Source organism: Mus pahari, chromosome 9 (genome assembly GCF_900095145.1).
Source record: "Mus pahari chromosome 9, PAHARI_EIJ_v1.1, whole genome shotgun sequence".
Taxonomy (NCBI): Eukaryota; Metazoa; Chordata; class Mammalia; order Rodentia; family Muridae; genus Mus; species Mus pahari.
In genome coordinates, this window is record NC_034598.1 from 43,640,312 (window position 1) to 43,662,090 (window position 21,779).

Consider the following 21,779-nt stretch of genomic DNA (forward strand, 5'->3'; position numbering starts at 1 on the left):
GGGAAACAACAAGTAATATAAATTATCTTGGTACAACAGTAACTAAGGAAAACCATGTATGACAAGAACTTCAAGTATCTAAAAAAACAAATTAAGGAAGATATCTGAAGATGGAAAGATCTTTCATACTCATGGATTGGCAAGACTAACAATAAAAACGCCCATGTTAACAAAAACAATCTGCAGATTCAATGAAAAATCCCAACACAATTCTTTACTGACCTTTAAAGAGAAACTCTCAACTCCATATGGAAAAAACACGCCAGGATAGCTAAAACAGTCCTGTACGATTAAAACCTTGGGAGGACACTCAACTCAATGATACCTTGGTCAAGAAAGAAATAAAGAAAGAAATTAAAGACTTTTTAGAGTTTATTGAAAATGAAACCACAACATGCCCAAACTTATGGGACACAATGAAAGCAATCCTAAGAGGGAAACTCATAACCCTGGGTGCCTCCAAAAAGAAACTAGAGACAGAATACACTAGCAGTCTGACAGCACACTTAGAAGCTATACAACAAAAGGAAGCAAATTCACCCAAGAGGAGTAGACAGCAGGAAATAATCAAACTTAGGGCTGAAATCAACCAAGTGGAAACAAAACGAACTATTCAAGGAATCAACCAAACAAGGAGCTGGTTCTTTGAGAAAATCAACAAGATAGATAAACCCTTAGCCAGACTAACTAGAGGGCAAAGGGACAGTATCCTAATTAACAAAATCAGAAATGAAAAAGGAGACATAACAACAGATCCTGAGGAAATCCAAAGCATTATCAGTTGCTACTACAAAAGGCTATACTCAACAAAATTGGAAAACCTGGAGGAAATGGACAACTTTCTAGACAGATACCAGGTACCAAAGTTAAATCAGGATAAGATTAAGTATCTTGACAGTCCCATTTTCCCTAAGGAAATAAAAGCAGTAATTAATAGTCTCCCAACCAAAAAAAGCCCAGGACCAGATGGGTTTAGTGCAGAGTTCTATCAGACTTTCAAAGAAGACCTAATTCCAACTCTCCTCAAAGTATTCCACAAAATAGAAACAGAAGGTACTCTACCCAATTCATTCTATGAAGCCACAATTACTCTGATACCTAAACCACACAAAGATCCAANAAAGAAAGAGAACTTCAGACCAATTTCCCTTATGAATATCGATGCAAAAATACTCAATAAAATCCTCATAAACCGAATCCAAGAACACATCAAAACAATCATCCATCATGACCAAGTAGGCTTCATCCCAGTGATGGTTTAATATATGGAAATCCATCAACATAATCCACTATATAAACAAACTCAAAGAAAAAATTCACATGATCATCTCATAGATACAGAGAAAGCATTTGACAAAATCCAACACCCCTTCATGATAAAAGTCATGGAAATATCAGGAATTCAAGGCCCATACCTAAGCANAATAAAAGCAATATACAACAAACCAATAGCCAACATCAAAGTAAATGGAGAGAAACTCAAAGCAATCCCACTAAAATAAAGGACTAGACAAGGCTGCCCTTTCTCTCCCTACCTACTCAATATAGTACTTGAAGTCCTAGCCAGAGTAATTAAACAACAAAAGGAGATCAAGGGGATACAAATTAGAAAGGAAGGAGTCAAACTATCACTATTTGCAGATGATGTGATAGTATATATATGTGACCCTAAAAATTCCACCAAAGAACTCGCAATCCTGACAAACAGCTTCAGTGCAGTAGCTGGATATATGATTAACTCAAACAAACCAGTAGTCTTTCTCTACACAAAGGATAAACAGGATCAGAAAGAAATTAGGGAAATAACACCCTTCACAATAGTCACAAATAAAATACCTTGGTGAGACTCTAACTAAGGAAGTGAAAGATCTGTACGACAAGAACTTCAAGTCTCTGAAGAAAGAAATTGAAGATCTCAGAAGATGGAAAGATCTCCCATGCTCATGGATTGGCAGGATTAATATAGTCAAAATGGCTATCCTGCCGAAAGCAATCTACAGATTCAATGCAATCCCTATCAAAATCCCAACTCAATTCTTCACTGAGTTAGAAAGGGCAATTTGCAAATTCATCTGGAATAACAAAAAACCTAGGATAGCAAAAACTATTCTCAACAATAAAAGGATCTCTGGGGGAATCACCATGCCTGACCTCAAGCTGGACTACAGAGCAATTGTGATTAAAAACTGCATGGTACTGGTACAGTGACAGACAGGTAGATCAGTGGAATAGAATTGAAGACCCAGAAATGAACCTACACACCTTTGGCTACTTGATCTTTGACAAAGGAGCTAAATCCATTCAGTGGAAAAATGACAGCTTTTTCAACAAATGGTGCTGGCATAACTGGCGGCTATCATGTAGAAGAATGCGAATTGATCCATTCTTTTCTCCTTGTACAAAGCTCAAGTCTGAGTGGATCAAAGACCTCCACATAAAACCAGAGATACTGAAATTTATAGAGGAGAAAGTGGGGGAAAGCCTGAAGATATGAGCACAGGGGAAACATTCCTGAACAGAACAACAATAGCTTGTGCTGTAAAATCAAGAATTGACAAATGGGACCTCATAAAATTGTAAAGCTTCTGTAGGCCAAAAGATATTGTCAGTAAGACAAAAAGGCCACCAATAGAGTGGAAGATAATTTTTACCAATCCTAAATCTGATAGGGGACTAATATCTAATATATAGAAAGAGCTCAAGAAGCTGAACTCTAGAAATTCAAATAACCCCATTAAAAATGGGGTACAGAGCTAAAGAAAGAATTCTCAACTGAGGAACTGAGAAGCAGTTGAAAAACATTTTCAACATCCTTAATTATCAGGGAAATGCAAATCAAAACAACCCTGAGATTCCACCTCATACCAGTCAGGATGGCTAGGATCAAATATTCAGGGGACAGCAGATGTTGGCAAGGATATGGAGAAAGAGAAACAGTCTTCCATTGCTGGTGGGATTGTAAGCTTGCACAAACATTCTGGAAATCAGTCTGGCAGTTCCTCAGAAAACTGGACATAGTACTACTGGCAGATCCATACAATAGAAAATCAAAAGCATCTTCTTTACCAATCCTAAATCTGATAGGGGACTAATATCCAATATATAGAAAAGAGCTCAAGAAGCTGAACTCCAGCTTCTTCAACAAATGTTGGTCTAACTGTATGTCTGCATGTAGAAGCATGCAGATTGATCCATATTTATCAACCTGCACAAAACTCAAGTCCAAATGAATCAAAGACCTCCAACATAAAACCAGATACACAAAATTTAATAGAAGAGAAAGTGAGGAATGGCCTTTAACCCATTGGTACAGAGGAAAACATTGTTCTGAAGAGAACTCCAATAGCTCAGATACTAAGATCAACAATTGATAAATTATACCTTATGAATTTGAAAACCTTTAAGGCAAAGGACAAATGTGGTTCATTTGCAAAATGGGACACTACTCAGCTATTAAAACAAGGGCATCTTGAATTTTGTAGTCAAATGTATGAAACTAGAAAATATCTTCCTGAGTGAGGTAACCCAGACCCAAAAAACATGCCTGGTATGTACTAATTTATAAGTAAATGTTAATCACAAAGTACAGGATAATACCCCCCCCCCATACAATTCATTGATCCAAAGAAGCTTAATAACATGGAGTGCCAAAGGAAGGATATTTGACTCTCATTCAGAAGAGCTTATAATATAATCATTGAAGGTTCATGAAGGGAAAGAACTGGGTGGGATATGGAAACCGTGTGGGGAATAGGTGTAAGGAGAGATGGGGATAGAGGGCCAGGGAGTGAATATATTGGTGACAGGGCTGGGTGGCGGTAGTGATGGAACCCTAGGATGCATCAGAGACCTGGGATGGGAGAGGTTCCAGGTAGTCTATGAGGGTGGCTCTAGCTTAGCCTCCAAGCAGTTGGGATATGGAGCCTGAAGTGACCACCTCCTGTATCCAGACAGGATTCCCAGTGGAGGAATAAGGATACTAACCCACCCATAAAGAGCTGCAACCCCAAATTTGTCCTGCCTACAAGTAGTCTAGCTACAAAGGTAAAGACTGAGGGAATGGCCAAACTTGAGATCCATCCAATGGGCAAGAATAAATCTAGGACACTATTAGTCATACTCTGTTATGCTTACAGACAGGAGCCTGCCATAACTGTTCTCTGAGAGGCTCTACCAGATGCTGACTGAAACTGATGCAGAGACCCACTGCCTTACATTAGAAGGAGCTCAGAAAGTCTTGTGAAAGAGTTAGGGGAAGGATTGATGAATCCAGTTGAGATGGAACTCCACAAGAGGATGAACAGAATCAACTAACATGGACCCTTGGGGCTCTCAGAGTTTGAACCACCAACCTAGGAACAAACATGATCTGGACCTAGGCCTCCCACTCTTATGTAGAAGATAGCAGAGGTGACTAGCAGGGCTGGAGCTTCCTAGACATAAAGCTTCTGCCTAAGAAATGAACCAAGGGATAGATCCTCCTGGGCAACCTATGCTTACCAGGATCACAGGCTGGATTGTAGTCTTCCAGTGTGAACTGTAATTAAAGATGTGAAATCTGGGCATATAGCCCTTACCTGGATGACGGTTTGGAGGCTTCAGATGTAACACACAAACTACATGGGAGTGGAGTCTTCCAGGTCTCCTGTGCTTCCTGGGGTGATGAATTGGGCGAAACCCACTCAGGAATGCTTTGGTAACCAAGATAGCAAGTGAATGGAGCTTCTTAGATGCATTGTGTACAATGAGGCAGTTGACAGGATGCTCACAAAGCATGCTTAACTTGCTTGAGCTGGAGTTTCCCACCCATATACACAGGATAGGATGGAACTCCTAGGTATGGTGTGCTTATTGGGATAATGTAAGGTTGGAAACTCTCACAGATACAACCCAACTCAGGTAATGAGAAAGGTTAGTCTCCCATGTACAATGTGTTCAGTGGGGCTGGAGCCTCCTGGAAGCCCTCAAATAGGCAATGAACAAGCTTGACTCTCCAAGACATGCAACTGTCACCTGGGTAATAAGGAATGGATCCAACCATAAGCCCTATGTTTAGCAAGCTGCCAGGTAGGGATGGAGATTCCCAGGTACAATGTGCTCATTAGGGAAATGGAACTAGTTGGAGCATTCTAGTCATGCTGTGTTTGCCAAGGTAGAGAGATTAAAGCCTCCTGGGCATACAGTCCTTCTGGGGCAATAGGTAGGGTTGATGTGTCCCAGCGACACTGTGCTTACTTTACACCCAAGTTTCTCACCCACCCATGTTCTCTGATGGCAAATAAAGATTGAGTACCTACAGTAAAGTTATTTTGTTTCCCATCTATGAATTCTCTGATGCTTAGTGAAATATGAATTTTGGTAAAACAACAACAAAAACCTCCACATTTTTTAATATGATTTTTCATGTGTGTGACTTCTGGAATGTTTAGTGATGTTTTGACTTGCATAAGAAAGTTTCCAATATGCTTTAAAAAATATTATATATATGTAAATGTTTGGCCAATATATGTGTATGTGCACTACACAGGTGCACTTCACATGGAAGCTTTTGGAATTAGATTTACAGTTGTGAGCCATCTTGAAACTGGGAATACAAATGAGGTCCTCTTGAAGAGTAGTCAATGCTCTTACTGGCTGAGCCAGCTCTCTAACCCCATTCCTATATGTTTAAACATTCATAGGGTATGCTATTTACTTTTTTGTGAGTTTTATAAAATATCCTGACACAGCAAATTAACAATGGATTTATTTTGGCTCACAGTTCAAAGGTAGAATACATCTGGACAGGGAAGTTAGAGTGGCAGGAGCTTGAGGCAGCTGGTCCAGAGGCATTCACAGTCAAGGACAGAGAACAATGAATGTTCATTCTTAGTCATCTTTCTTCTTTACATGCAGTCTATGACCCTAGCCCATGGAGTAGGCTACAAACATTTAAAGTCAGTCTTTCTATGTCAATTAACTTAAGACAATTTCCCCCAGATATTCTCAGATGTCCATCTAACAGGTGATTCCAGATCCAGTCCAGCTGACAATATTAGCCACCATAACTGTACTCATTGCCAATGTGACATGATTATCACTGTTGAGCCATAACTTTTCCTCTCTTGCCCCCTTAAGCGTATACAATACAAAAAAAAAAAAATCATCCCTAGTCTTCAAGAATTCCAACAATGTTTTAATATCCAATGTCCAAGTTTCATCTGAAATACTCTGTGAGGCCCCTTAATATCAAAAAGCAAGTTACATGATTCCAATACATGAAAGCATAAACATTCCCATTCCCGAAAGAAAAAAAACTAGGGCTGAAACCCAGCAGGGAAAACAACATATCTTACTGGAACATGTTCACTGCATCTGAGACTTGTAATAGAATCACCTGGAATATAAAGTACTTGAGAAGCCCCACCCTTACATCTCTGCTGCAAAACTGGCCCCACTCTATTGCCTGTAGCTTTCCTTGGTGGGTAACCCCATACTCCTGGCATCACTTATATACTGGAGCCTCCATGGCAAATTATAGTTTACCTTCACAGGTCCATGCAGTGGGCATTCAGAGCCTTCCAGTAGAGACTCCAGTTTAGACATACAATGTCTAGTCTCAGCTGCTTTCTGAAACTTTGGAGCAAATCTACTTGACCCCTCCGATGTTGCATCTTTCATACCTATAAAACTAGTATCACACCCACAAAGCTTCCAAGAGCTGTTGCTAGTTAGAAATATAAAATATCTTCTTGGATAAAAGCTATTACCCACAGTGTGCTGACCCTACAAAAACACTTCCCCTAGGGAGTTATCTTCAGGGAGCAGGGAATGCCTTCAGCTGTATTCTCAGTCCAGGTTTTCTTCTTTCAAATAAGTTCACATTTTTTTACAAGCTGAAACCTTAGATAGGGACAGTAGGGCTATCCAGACACATTTCCTATTGTTCTGGGGCAGAGTGGGGTGTTTCTCTTTTTAACAATTAGAGCTTCTTCTTCCAGACCTGCCCTTGCCTACAGCTTTTGCCTTGCCTTAGCTTTCTAATCCTTGATAGACTCTAAGTTTTAATCATTTTTTGTATTTATCTTCTGCACAATGGAACTTTTTCACTGTAAACTTTTATAAGTGAAGTTACCAGGAGCTGTGCCACAAGCCTGAATATATACCTTTTTGGTAATTTTCTTCACCCAACAAATGAGTACTTTTCCTTTAAATTCATTGTTACTCAAGTTCTCAGATCACAGGTAGAATGAAGCCAGAGTCATTTGTGAAGCAAAGGGTCACACACAAATGGTCTCTAGCCCAGTTCTTGACAATGTTTGTTCCCCTCTGAAGCTTTGTGAGCCAGGCCTCCACGGTCCGTACTTATAAACTTCTACCACAGTGGCCCATTAAGCTCTGAAGCACAGCATTCAAAGATTTTATTAGCCCAAAGTCCCATATCTTCTACATTCCTCATGAAAGCCATTGCTAGTGGTCTAAGAATCACATAGTCAAGTTATCAGAGCAGTGAGTGGCCTCACGTCTCAGAACCAATTTCCTGTATTAGTTACTTTTTGCTGTAGCTCACAGTGCTTCACACATGATGTACAATCCTAATTGTATATGGTAGAGAACTTCTTGTGGCAGGAGCTTGAGGCATTTTGACAAGTGGTATCAAGACAGGAAGCAGAAAACAGGAAATGGTCATGCTTAACTACCTTCCTTCTTTTCATGTAGTCCAGAACTCCCGTCTACAGAATGGTGCCACCCCTTTTCCTGCAGTACATAATCCCAACCCAGGGACTGGTGCCACACATATTTATGGTAGGTCTTCCTATATCAATTAATCAAATAAAGTCAAATAAAGATAATCACGCATCTCCAAAGGCTAACTTAATCTAGATAATCTTTCACAGGCACGCCTACAGGCCTGTCTCCCAGTTGATTCCAGATCTTGTCAAGCTGACAATCAATATTAAACATCACATATGGTTTTTCATCTGTATGAGTTCTTTGATGTTCTGTAAGCTCTGACTTAGAATAGAATGTTGCCCTACATTCTTTACATTTATAAGGTTTTTCATGTGTGTGAGTTCTCCGATGTTGATTGAGGTTTGACTTACAGTAAAAAGTTTTGCTACAGTCTTTACACTCATAGGGTTTTTCACCTGTATGTGTTCTCTGATGTCGAGTGAGGTCTGACTTTTGGAAGAAAGTTTTCCTACATTCTTCACATTCATATGGCTTCTCACCTGAATGGATTTTTTGATGTTTAACAAGGCTTGACTTACAATAGAAAGCTTTACTACAGTCTGTACATGCAAAAGGTTTTTCACCTGTATGAGTTCTTTGATGTTGGTTGAGGTTTGACTTACAATAGAAAGCTTTGTTGCAGTCTTTACATTCATACGGTTTCTCTCCTGTGTGAGTTCTTTGATGTTGATTGAGGTTTGACTTACAGTAGAAATTTTTTCTACACTCTTTACATTCATAGTATCTCTCCACTGTATGAGTCCTCTGATGATTCGTAAGTTCTGACCTACAGTAGAAGGATTTCCAACATTCGTTACATTCATAGGGTTTCTCTCTGGTATGAGTTCTTCTCTGATGCTCAGTGAGATTTGACTTAGAATTGAAACTTTTCTTACATTCATTACATTCATAGGGCTTCTCACCTGTATGAATCCTATGATGCTGATTGAGGCTTGACTTGGAGCAGAAAGTTTTTCTACATTCTTTACATTCATAAGGATTATCATCTGTATGTGTTTTCTGATGATTGGCGAGGTCTGATTTATAGTAGAATGTTTTAGAGCATTCATTACATTCAAAAGGCTTTTCCCCACTATGAGTTGTTTGATGACGAGTAAGATCTGACTTACAGTAAAAAGTTTTAGTACATTCTGTACACTCATAGGGCTTCTCTCTACTATGAGTTCTACTCTGATGTCGAATGAGGTATGACTTACAGTAGAAAGTCTTACTGCATTCTACACATTCGTAGGGTTTTTCTCTACTGTGAGTTCTTCTCTGATGTCGAGTGACATCTGACTTACAGTAGAAAGTTTTCCCACATTCTATACATTCATACGGCTTCTCTCTGCTATGTGTTCTTCTCTGATGTCGAATAAGGTTTGCCTTGCGATGGAAAGACTTCCTGCATTCTTCACACTCATAGCGTCTCTCACCTGCATGAAATGTCTCATGTACACCGAGTTGGGACTTCCAGGGGAAAATTTCCCAGCACTGTGGAGAGTCATAGAGTTTTTCACCTATATGAAATCTTTGATGTTGAGTGAGGGTTGATTGGTAATAGAGAGCTTTTCTACATTCCTCCCATCCATAGGGGTTCTCATATGACTGAGATGTCTGATTCCTGGTGTGCTGTGAATTTGGATAAAGTGTTTCCATATATTCTTTATATTCATATATTTTTGCCGCTCGATGAATTTTCTCTTGAATCTGTAGTTCTGCCTTGAGATAGAAGATTTTGTTACATTCTTTATAACACATGAGACTATTCACCAATATCAACAATATTTGCTTCCCAATATTTTGAAGGTCTGATTTCTTAATGAAAAATTTCTCACAACCACTATGTATAGAGTACTGCTCTTTGTATATTTTGTAATCTTTGAGTTTAGTCTTGCTACAAATGTTTTCCCATAGATAATGGACTCAAAACTTTGCTTTTGTACTTAAGCCATGCCTTGGGCAGTAAATACTACATTATCCAAAGGATATTTCCATTACCATCAAACTTTAATTAGAGTTCTTCCACATCTGAAACTTCTTATGTATCAACAAAATTAGCTTTTAATGGAAGGGTGTCAATAGCTCCAAATAGTAAGAATAGACAGCAAAGTTTGGTTTTGACAATGGAGACTAAGACACTCCACGGGTTTCAGTTAGATTAAAATTATCAGATTCTTTTTCAGCCTGCATCTTATCAGGTTCATTGTGGAGTTTGTGTAGCATGCTGTGGATTAAGTCCCTGAGTAAGTAGAACACTCTTTAATGTTCAGACCTTAAATGTGGTATAGCATACACAAAATTTTACCTACTTCAACCATCTGTTCATATGATGTAATGCCACCAGTGACTTCAGCTTGCCACAAGTGTGTCTCTTGATTTCCCAGGACACTTACATTATGGACATCTAAAATAATATTAAAAAACAAACAAAGAAACAAACAACAATGTCTATGAGTTATACAAACTATTTTTAGGCAATTTAATATATATATATATATATATATATATATATATATATATATATGTAGTGTCTTTATATCTTTAAGGCATAAGTTTTAAAATATTCACTTATGATATGTAAGTTAATATATTGTATTATATATATGTATATATATAATATTGTATTATATTGTATTATATATAAGTATATATAATATTGTATTATATATGTATATATATATGTTTTAAAATATTCACTTGTGATATATTAACTTACATATCATAAGTGAATATTTTAAAACTTATGCCTTAACGATACAAGATATAAATACATATATATATATATATATATATATATATATACATATTATATATCTGTTTACATTAACTCATTAACTCATACAGATATATATCTGTATATACATATAGTCTTCAATGAGTTAATGTAACAATCATGCAACAATAGGCATTCCAGGGTGTAAACAGTTTTCTTTGAGCCTTTGCTATGTTAGGTTCAAAGAGTAGGGTACAGAAAGTATCCATCTCCTTCTCAGTTGTAGATTTCCACACCTTAATTTTGACCTATTAGCTGTCCTTTGACCCATTTCTTTAATATATTATCTGTACTCGTAGTGCTATCCTACATTAAACCTCTTTGGCATGTGTACTAATGGCTGTCTGTACCAGCTTTTTTCTTTTTTTAAGGATTCAAGCATAGTTGAATTCTCTCTTATAAGCAAGAATAAAGATTATGGAAGGGATTGCTATGCATGAATAATTCAATCTATTTACTTTGTTCTGAGTCACAGCTAAATATTTACTTACGAAAATTTCTGCCTGAAAAAAATAAGAAAGCAGTTTTCTTCAAATTTTTCATTAGGCCTATCTTACGTTTTGTGCATATCTTTCATTTTTTGGACTTACACAGGCTTCCTAAAACTATAATTTTTTTTTTCACTTGCATCAACTTATTCAGGACTATTTTAAAATAGCTATATTTTGCCGGGCATGGTGGCGCACGCCTTTAATCCCAGCACTTGGGAGGCAGAAGCTGGCGGATTTCTGAGTTGGAGGCCAGCCAGGTCTACAGAGTGAGTTCCAGGACAGCCAGGGCTACACAGAGAAACCCTGTCTCGAAAAACCAAAAAAAAAAAAAAAAGCTATATTTATTTCTAGAGTAACAACCTAGCAATATAGTAAAAATATGTTAGCTGGGCAGTGGTGGCATACACCTTTAATCCCAGCACTTGAAATGCAGAGGCAGGTGGATTTCTGAGTTCAAGGCCAGCCTGGTCTACAGAGTGACTTCCAGAACAGCCCTGTCTCTGTTAAGAGAAGGAAAGTAAACAAATAATCAGAGAAGCATCTGTGTTCTCAACTATTGGGTTATTTAGGACGAAAGTTAAGCTTAATGCTTTTCTTTATTCTCAGCTCACCCTCAGTGGTATAAACTGGCTGAAAGCTAAGATGGTCAATATTTTGTAAGCAACAGGGCTGTATCCAGTTAGGAAACCTCACTGTTTGCATAAAAGAAGCCACTTCTGACATCAATAAGTTCTAGTTTATGGAACAAGCAAGAATATTTCCAAAAGCCCCCTTTTTTTTATGTGCAATAAGGGAAGTCGAAGCCAAAGAGTACTGCATTATGGGAGACCAGAGGAAACTGAGACATGTGTGGTCATGATGCTTTCAGATCCAGCCAATAGTAAATCTCACTAGAAAAAGATGACTGAAAATCTAGATCTGTTAGACCATATATAATCAGGACATACTTAATTATGCAGTTCAAGCATACATTGCTGGAAGGAGGATGTGGAGGCCAAACAGCTCATGATGTGCTCAGTTTCCTATTCTGCAAACTACAAGCAATCTCTGGGGCTCACTTCTCACATAATGAACCCATGAAATCTTTCATATCACAAGTTCCCTGTTGCTTAAGATTCTCAGTGATCTGTCACCTGAACTTGCAGTTTCCATAACTTCCTCACTTGGCCAACTCTCACAATGTCAATGTGTCCTTGGTCTTTATGTGTGACTGCATCTTATTTTTCAGGACCCAAGACTAGAAGGCACATCAAGGTATTGGGTAAATACAATCAATTTTTTTCCCGGAAGCCTAGCCTGGCAAGCAGAGTCATTATCAGCCATACCAGAGCACTGGATTTGACACTTTAAGGAAAAGAGGTACATCCTGTTAGCACAGCCATATCTAACGGTAACAGTGGACATTAACAGCAAAAGCACAGCTGCCTGACAAAGATCCAGCAACACTGAGCTGAATGGTGGAAGGCCAAAAGTGGAAGACCGAATGATGGCAATTACATCATTTAGCTCAGTGTTGCTGGATCTTTATCAAGCAGCTGTGCTGGCTTCATGACCTTTGCTATTCCTCTTAGAGACAGCTGTGCTATCTTTTGTTCGAAAATGCTATTCTGTTGGCAAAAGAGCTCTTTGTACTTAGCCAACAGTAGGGTTTACCTTACATTTCGAGCTTTGGGGACTCAGGTTATGAACTGTTTCCCACTTCCTTTGTGCTTTGCCTTTCTCCTTTATAACTGTCCTGATACACTTTCCCCAGCACACTTCAGTTTCTCTCCCTTGAATATAATCTATCCTTTTTTTCCTGGTTTGTGTTCTCCCCATTCCCATAACACCATAGAGAAACCTTCTTTCTAATCTGTCACTGCATCCTGAAAACTCAGATGTTTCTGTCTCATTCTTGTAGAAATTCCACAGACAAATGCACCAATAACTACATTCAAACTGATTAATCTCTGGTACTATAACACTGGTCAAAAGCCCACGGCTGGAGAGGACAAGTGCCCTTAGAGAGAAGCTGCTGTTGTTATTGTACTAACTGGTCACATAGTCAAACTGCCTTCTAGATATTTCTGTTTAGGCCACGGAGCTGGGATGCTCTTAACTTGGACCAGAGAAGCTTCTTTTTCAGTAGATAGCAGTTAGCGGAGATATAAATAACTGATCATGGGGCTGAGGACAAAAGCCTGAGTGTTCATCAGCAAATAGTAAATCTGTATTAACAACAGCACCATCAAGGCTCAAAGGACACCTCAGGAAAGGAAGCAGAAAGAACATAAAAGCCATAGGGTGGATAGGAGTGTGCTTTTAAATATGATATGGCCATCCCATTCTTGAACTCACAGCAGCTGTGTTCACTTGCATGAAACAAGCATAATGCCAAGCAAGGGAAAAACAAGCATCCATGAGATAGATGGGCTGCAGGCACCACCCCTTACTGAGCAGCTACTGACAGTAGATAGCTGCTGAGGAGAAGGTATCATTCTTTTTTGAGGGTACTGAAATGGATGGCCCCACACCCATGCTTACATATGTAGCACTAATTGGACCTAGTAGGTTATCAGAAGAAGAAGAAGAAGAAGAAGAAGAAGAAGAAGAAGAAGAAGAAGAAGAAGAAGAAGAAGAAGAAGAANGAAGAAGAAAGAAAGAAAGAAAGAAAGAAAGAAAGAAAGAAAGAAAGAAAGAAAGAAAGAAAGAAAGAAAGAAAGAAAGAAAGAAAGAAAGAAAAATATAATATGAAGTTGATGGGGGAAGGATTGTTGTGGGATAATAAGGAGACCTGAAGGAGAAAATGCAGCAGATCATTGAATATGATACATATGAAGTTCTCAAATTCTCAAGAATAAAAAGAAATTTAAAAACAAGCTCCTAGCCAGGCAGTGGTGGTGCACACATTTAATCCCAGAACTTGGGAGGCAGAGGCAGGTGGATTTCTGAGTTCAAGGTCACCCTGGTGTACAGGATGAGTTCTAGGATAGCCAGGGCTATACAGAGAAACTCTGCCTTGAAAAAACAAAATGAAACAAACAAACAAAAAAACAAAAACAAGCTCTTTTCAGCTGTTTTCATTATTTGTATCCTAATCATGATTACCATCAAGTATTAAATTTATATTAAATAATGTATTATCTGTAATTTTTTGAAAATAGTCATCTTTGGGCAGAGGAGCAGGTAGACTAACTGCAGATCTTAACTTGTCCCTCAAATCCTCCAAATCCAAACCCTGAGTCTTGTCCTCAGCTTTTCAGCAGACCACCAGCTGCTGCTACTCTGTACCCCTGCTCCCATTTCCAGTGGATCACCCACACCTTCTCCTCCTAATCTCTCTCCCCCAATGCATTGCTTTATCCCAGCCTTCAATTCCAGCAGGCACTACCTGGAAACTCACAGGCCATGCACCAGGAAAGCAAGTAGGCTAAATGCCTATCTTCACTTCTTCCCAGATTCCTCCAGGTCCAATCCACCAGGTTCATCCCCGGCTCTATAGTAGTCCTTTTGAGGTGGCCTTTTCTTAATCCCTGCCCACATTCCCAGAGGACTAAGCCAATTCTGGTGTGATACCCTGTTCTTCACCCTCCTGTGAACCCCTCCTTCTCCTCCAAGCCCATCCCCATTCCTAAATTTCAGTTCCCAATACCTAAAAACACATTTTCTCTAAAACCCAGATGGCCATAACCATCAGGATCCCAGCAGAATTTCCGACTAAGCAACACACAGCCAATATACTCTCAACCCTGAAAGGCAAACTGAAGCCAAGAAACAAATCGCCTGCCCAAGAAAGACAAGACCAGATATCAGCAATTGGAATAACAATCTTCCAAAATACCAGATACCATATGTCTACAGGACAGAGTAAACACACAATCAATAACAATCAGGGCAATGTCTCCACTACAGCCCAGCAAGCTTACTCAGGCAGGTCCTGAGTATTCCAACATAGCTGAAGAACAAGAAAACAACCTTAAAATGGACTTTGTGAATATAGCAGAGGTCCTTAAAGTATATATTTACAAATATATTTTTTAAAATCCATGAAAACACACACATATACAAAAAAAGTAGATGGAGATAAAACTATTTAAAATTGAAAGTGGAAACAGAATCAATGAAGAAATCAAAACTGAGGAAACTCTGGAAATGAAAAATTTAGGCTCTTGAACAGTAATCTCAGAGTCAAGCATCACTGACAGAATGTAAAAAAAGAGAAAATTTCTGGCATTGAATAAATGACAGAAGGAATGGATATGCTTGTCAAATAAAGTGTTACATCTAAAAAACAAAAGAATACAACAACAACATGAACAAAAACTTCAGGAACAAAACATCTAGACAATTTTGGGGTACTATGAACACATTTAAGAATAACTGGAATAGAGGAAGAACACTCACAGGTCAAAGGCACAGAAAATATTTTCAACTAAATTATAGAAAATATTTCCCTAACCTAAGGAAGGAGATGCTGATAAAAGTACAAGAAGAGGAACTGGACCAGAAAAGAAGTACCCTCACTTCACAATAATCAAAATAACAAACATACAAAACAAAGAGAGAATATTAAAAGCAGCTAAGGAAACAATGAAGTAGCATAAAAAGGCAGAACTATTAGAATTACAGCTGACTTTTCCATGGAGACCGTAAAAGCCATAAAGACCTGGGCAAATGTGTTACAGACTCCAAGAGACCATAGATGTCAGCACAGACTATTATTCCCAGCAAAACTTTCAGTCACCATAGATGGAGAAATTTAAATTTAAACAATATCTATCTATACATTCAGCCTTACAAAAGGTGCTAGTAGAAAAACTGATAAGAGGAGACAAACTACACACAAGAAAACACAGGGAGTAAATAGTTCCAGATCAGCAAAGTCAAAAGAAGAAAAACATGCACACAGGTATATACAAACACACAACCACCACCACCATCAACAACAACAACAACAACAAATAATAATAATAATAATAATAATAATAATAATAATAATAACAGGAATCCACAATTACTGCTCATTAATAACTTCCAACATCAATGGTCTCAATTCTCCAATGAAAATATTAAGACTAGGATACTGTATTTGAAAACAGGTTCCATCTGTCTGCAACATCCAAGAAAACACACCTTAATATCAAGGTTAGACATCATCTTAGGATAAAAGGTTTTGAAAAAGATATTTCAAGCAAATGGACCTAAGAAACAATCTAGTGTAACTATTTTAATAAACTTCTAACCATAACAAGCAGAAATGAAGAAGGATACTACATGCATATCAAAGGAACAATCCACTAAGAGGACAACATTTCAATTCTTAGCAACTCTACACTAAATATAAGGGCACCCATGTTCATAAACGAAACACCACTACACCTTAAACCAAATACACACAAACACACACACCCTTTCTTCTTCGAACCTCACAGAACTTTCTACAAAATTGGCCAAATATTCTGACACAAAGCAAATCTCAACAGAGAATAGAAAACTGAAATAACACCCTGTGTCCGATCTGACTTCCATGGATTCTAACAGGATATCAACAACAATAGAAACAAACAGGAAATTTACAAACTCGTGGAAATTGAACAGCTCACTACTTAATAAAATGTGAGTCAAGACAAAAGTCAAAGATCTTCTAGAATTGAATGAAAATGAGAACACAACTTACCAAAACTTATAGAACCTAATGAAGGTGATTCTAAGAGGCAAGTTCATACCCTAAACACCTACATTTAAGAAAAAAAATTGAGATCTTATACTAGTAACTTAACAGCAGGCCAGAAAACTCTAGAACAAAGAGAAAAAACAATCATACCCAAGACAAGAAATAATAAAACTCAGAGCCGAAATCGATAAAATAAAAACAAAGAAGAAAGAAAACACTCTAATCAATGAAACAGAGATATTATATTGATACAATTTGTAAGGACATAACAACACACACCAAGAAAATCCAAGAATCACAGAATATATTTTAAAAACCAGTACTCTACCAAATTGGAAAATAAAAAGGAAATTGATAATTTTCTCAATATATAAGTTAAATCAGTATCAGATAAACAACTTAAACTGACCTATAACCCATAATGAAATCAAAACAGTTATTAAAAGTCTGCCAATGAAAAAATAAAATAAACAAAACCAAACAAAAGCAAATAAACTAACAAAAACAAAAAACCAGAAGCCCAGGGTCAGAGTATTTTTGTACAGAATTCTACCAGACTTTCAAAGACTTAATGTCAATAGTCCTCAAATTATTTCACAAAATTGAAAGAGAAGGACCTTCATCCCCCTTTGTTTTACAGAGCCATAGTTATCCTGCCACATAAAATCAGATAAAGTCCCCCAAAAGATTAATTTCTCTCGTAAACATAAATGAGAAACTGCAAATAAATCCAAAAACATATCAAGGTTCATCCATACTGATCAAGTAGGTTTCATCTCAGGGATGCAGGAATGGTTCAACATATATAAATTAATAAATGGAATTCACAATATATACCGAGTGAAAGATAAAAATCAAAAGAGGCAGAAAAGGTCTTTGACAAAATCCAAACAATCAGTCATGATGAAGTCCTGGAAGAGATTAAGGATACAAACAACATGATTTCACATATGAAAGACAGTTTAAAGGAAACATCTGGCCAACATCAAATTAAATGGAAAGAAACTGAAAGCAATTCCACTAAAATCAGGAATAAGACAATGCTGTCCATCCTCTATACACCTATTCAATATAGTACTTGACATCTTAGCTGGGGCAATAAGACAACTGAAGAAGATCAAGAAAAAATGGAAAGAAAGAGCTCTAAGCATCCTTATTTGAAGATGCTATGATATTACACATAAGTGACCCTAAAAATTCTCCTGGGAGACATCTATAGCTGGTGAACACTTTCATCAAGTAGCTGAACACAAAATTAACTCACAAAATGCAGTAGCTCTCCCATATGAAAAACAGACTGAGAAAGAAATGAGGGAAAACAACCTTTTAAATTACCCTTTATAAGAGTAATATACACCATCTTGCAATAACTCAAATCAAGCAAGTGAAAGACTTTTAAGATTAAAACTTTAAGACATTCAAAAAAGAAAGTGTAGGTATCAGAATATTGGATGATTTCCTATGGTCCAGGTTATGCAGGATTAGTATAGTAAAAATGGCCATACTAAAATAAATCTATAGATTCTATCGAATTCCCCTCAAAATTCTAACACAATTCTTTACAGATGTTGAAGGGACAATTTTCAGCTTCACATGGAAACACAAAAAACCAAGGATACTTAAAACAATCTTGAATAATAAGAGAAATGCAGGAGGTATCACCATTGCCAATTTCAAGGTTCCCTACAGAGATATGGCAACAAAACTGCATTTAATTGGCACATAAACAGAAACACTTATCAGTGGAATCAAACTAAAGACTCATACAGAAATCCCTGTATCTACTGACACCTGCTTTTTGATAGAGTGGCCAGAAATACAAAGAGGAAGAAAGTATCTTCAACAAATGGTGTTCCTCAAACTGGATGGCTGCATGTAGAAGAATCCAAATAGATCAATATGTATTACCCTCTAGATCAAAGACTTCAACATAAAACCAGATACACTGAACCTGATAGAAGAGAAAGTGGGGAATAGCCTTGGACCCACTGACACAGGAAAAGAGTTTTTGGACAGGCTGTAAGATCAACAGTTTAATGGGATCTCATAAAAGGGAGAAGCTTCTGTATGACCAAGGACACTGTCATTTGGAAAAAGTGCAGCCTACAGAATGGAAAAAAGACTTTCACCAACTACATATCTGGTAAAGTGCTAACTGCCAAAACATAAAGAACTCAAAAAACTAGACATCAAGGAACTAAATAACTGAATTAGAAAAACAGGGTACAGATCTAAACCAAGAACTCTTAATAGAGGAAACTCAAATGGCTGAGAAACATTTAGATAACTGTTCAATATTCTTAGTTTTCAGGCAAATGCAAATCAAAACTACTTTGAGATTTTATCTCACATCTGTCACAATGGCTAAAATATCACACAAGTGATAGCTCATGCTGGTGATGATGTGGAGCAAGGGAAGCACTTCTCCATTACTGATAGAAATCAGTACAGTGGATCACAGGAAGATGGGAATCTGTCTACCATAAGAATCAGCTATACCACTCTTGGTCATATACCCAAAAGATACTTTATCCTCTCACAGAGACATCTATTCAACCATGTTCATTGCTACTCTATTCATGATAGCTACAAATTGTAAACAATCTAGATATCCTTCAACAGAAGAATGGAGTGGTACACTTATACACTGGAGAATCACTCAGCTGTTTAAAAAAAAGGCATCATGAAATTTGCAGGTAAATAGATGGCACTAGAAAAATAAACCTGCATAGGACCAAGGGTTTCTCCTCCTAATGATGTCAGACAAGGCCATCCTCTGTTACATATGTATCTGGAGCCATAGATCCCTCCTTGTACACTCCTTGGTTGGTAGTCTAGTCCCTGGGAGAGGTAACTGGGATATCATTTGAGATGTAAATGAATGGAATGATTAATAAAAATAATAAATAAAAAAGAAAGAAAAATAAACCTGAATAAGATATTCCAGATGAAGAAAGACAAATATGATGTGCTTTCACTTTTATGTGGATAGTAGCTGTTATATCAATAACCAAGCTGCAATCTGTAGAACCAGAGGTTAGGTACAGTGTAAGGGATTAAGGGACACAGCTAGATCTTATAAGGTAAGAGAAACAGAATTGATAGTTATGAATGGATGGAGGGGATTGAAATGGGGTGATTAAGTGGGAACAGGAAGGGGTGAAAGGGATGAGGGATGGAATACAGGGAGAGTCAACTAAAATTAACAGCCATTTGATAGTATGGAGTTAATACAGTAGAAGCTTCTAAAATAGGTACATATATAAAAATGTTCTTGATGAAACTGCCAAGTAATCAGGAAAACAGAGTCCCAACTGGCCATCTCTTGTGACAAAATGAAGCTTTAGGAACTAAGATTAGATTACACCTAATTGAGTTGCTAGGCCAAAGGGGTTCCAAGGAAATTTCCAAACCTAGGCTGTTGTCAAGACTATAGGTTGCTCTTCACAAACTGAACTAAAGTCCCTATTGCTGAAGACAACACCTACACAACTACTCAAACATGGAGAAGTTTAACTGGCATCCATAGAGACTTTGTCCCTATGTTCTAGTGTCTTTGGTTCATGAAGGTATTCTGTACACTAACTACCCTGCCAAAAGAGAAAACTAAACTCTAAATTAGCCACAAATCCTTTGATCTACAATGGTGTCTTGCTGGGAAAATATGCTATGCAATGGTGGCACAAAGCTTGTGGAAGTAAGCAACCAGTGTCTGATTTGACTTAAGTCCCATTCCATGAGATAAAATCCATACCAGGTACTGCTTGGGTGAACAAGAACTAGAAATTAGATAGTCAAGGAACCTGTGGGAAAACCAATTATTATACTTTAAAGAGGGGGCAGCGGGAGGGGTAATAAAATTACTCCTACCAACATTCTGCTATACTTATAGCTCAGCCCCTGCTCCATCTTTAGAGAAGTTTCTTACTGCAGCAGAGGGAACAAATATTGAGATCTACAGAGAATGAGAGCTCTTGAATACACAGCTCTAAATGGGATGTCTCTTTCTTCTCAGAATTCAGAGAACCCTGAGGAGGAAGAGGTGGAAAGAGCATAAGAGACAGCAAAGGATACAGGACATTGGAGAACAAGGCCCTCTAAATCCACATGATCGAAGCTCAGATGAGACTGAGGTAGTATGCACAGGACATGCATAGGTCTGTACCAGGTCTACGTATATATTATGGCTTCCACTTTCGTGTTTTATGGGATTCCTGAGTGTGTGAATGAGTGGGTCCAATTCTTGTCCCTTTCTTGGGTTCTTTTCCTTTTATTTCCTAGCCGTGTCCAACTCCAATGTGTTAGTTTTTGTTTTATTTTATTTTGTTTTAATTATGCCTTAGAAGCCTATTTGTTTTCTCACGAGACAGAAAGGGAACAGATCTGGATGGGAGAGGAGGTGGTGAGAACCTGGAGGAGTCAAGGAGGGGAGACAGTAACAGGGTATATTATGTGAGAAAAACAAACAAACAAACCAAAAAACAAAACTATTTTCAATTTAAAAAATTGTCATCTTAAAGTTCAGCTAAAAGCAATGAATACTATCTTAAAAATTTAGGTGACTTTAGTATCTTCTCTGAGATTAGGAATAAGACAAAACAAAAGAAACAAAAACATATGTTTCCTTTCCACCAGGTAAACATTCTTTATAGTTCTTATCTCACCAGAATACATCATAACCATCCTTCAGTTTTCTATCAATGAATGGAAATTCTTTAAAGGGGTTCCAACAACAACAACAACAACAACAACAACAACAACAACAAACAAAAACAAAACCAAACCAAAAACCAAACCAAAAGAAACAAACAAAAAAAAACACCACAAATGAATCAAAAAACAAAACTATTTTCAATTTAAAAATTGTCATCTTAAAGTTCAGCTCAAAGCAATGAATAATATCTTAAAAATTTAAAAATTAAATAATAACTTAAAAATGAAACTGTTTGTCATTGTCATTGTATTGGTTCTTCCATAATACAAAGTGAACTGTCTACAGAGTAAACAAAGAGAAAATGGTAAAAGAAAGTGACAACAAACTCAATCAACAAACAAAGAAAATCCACTACGATGTCAAAGGAAAAACAAATAAGCCCTTAGGTAAAGTAGCTAACCAACAAAAATTTCTTTTTTTTTCTTTTTTTTT

General features: G+C 37.4%; 1 protein-coding gene across 2 annotated transcripts in view; it reads right to left on the bottom strand.

Moving 5' to 3' along the window:
• Positions 1–5,728: 5,728 nt before the first annotated feature.
• The window catches only part of LOC110326304 (zinc finger protein 883-like), a 28,961-nt gene continuing 12,910 nt past the window's right edge, over positions 5,729–21,779 (bottom strand). The window contains exons 5-6 of one of the 2 annotated variants that reach the window (XM_029542481.1): positions 10,026–10,120; positions 5,729–9,431 (exon numbers count right to left, since the gene is read on the bottom strand). In XM_029542481.1, the coding sequence (XP_029398341.1) occupies positions 7,855–9,372 (1,518 nt within the window). In that variant the 5' untranslated portion in view covers positions 9,373–9,431; positions 10,026–10,120 and the 3' untranslated portion in view covers positions 5,729–7,854. Of the gene's footprint in view, positions 9,436–10,025; positions 10,121–21,779 lie in introns of both variants that reach the window. The other variant, XM_021204612.1, reaches the window with a different exon arrangement.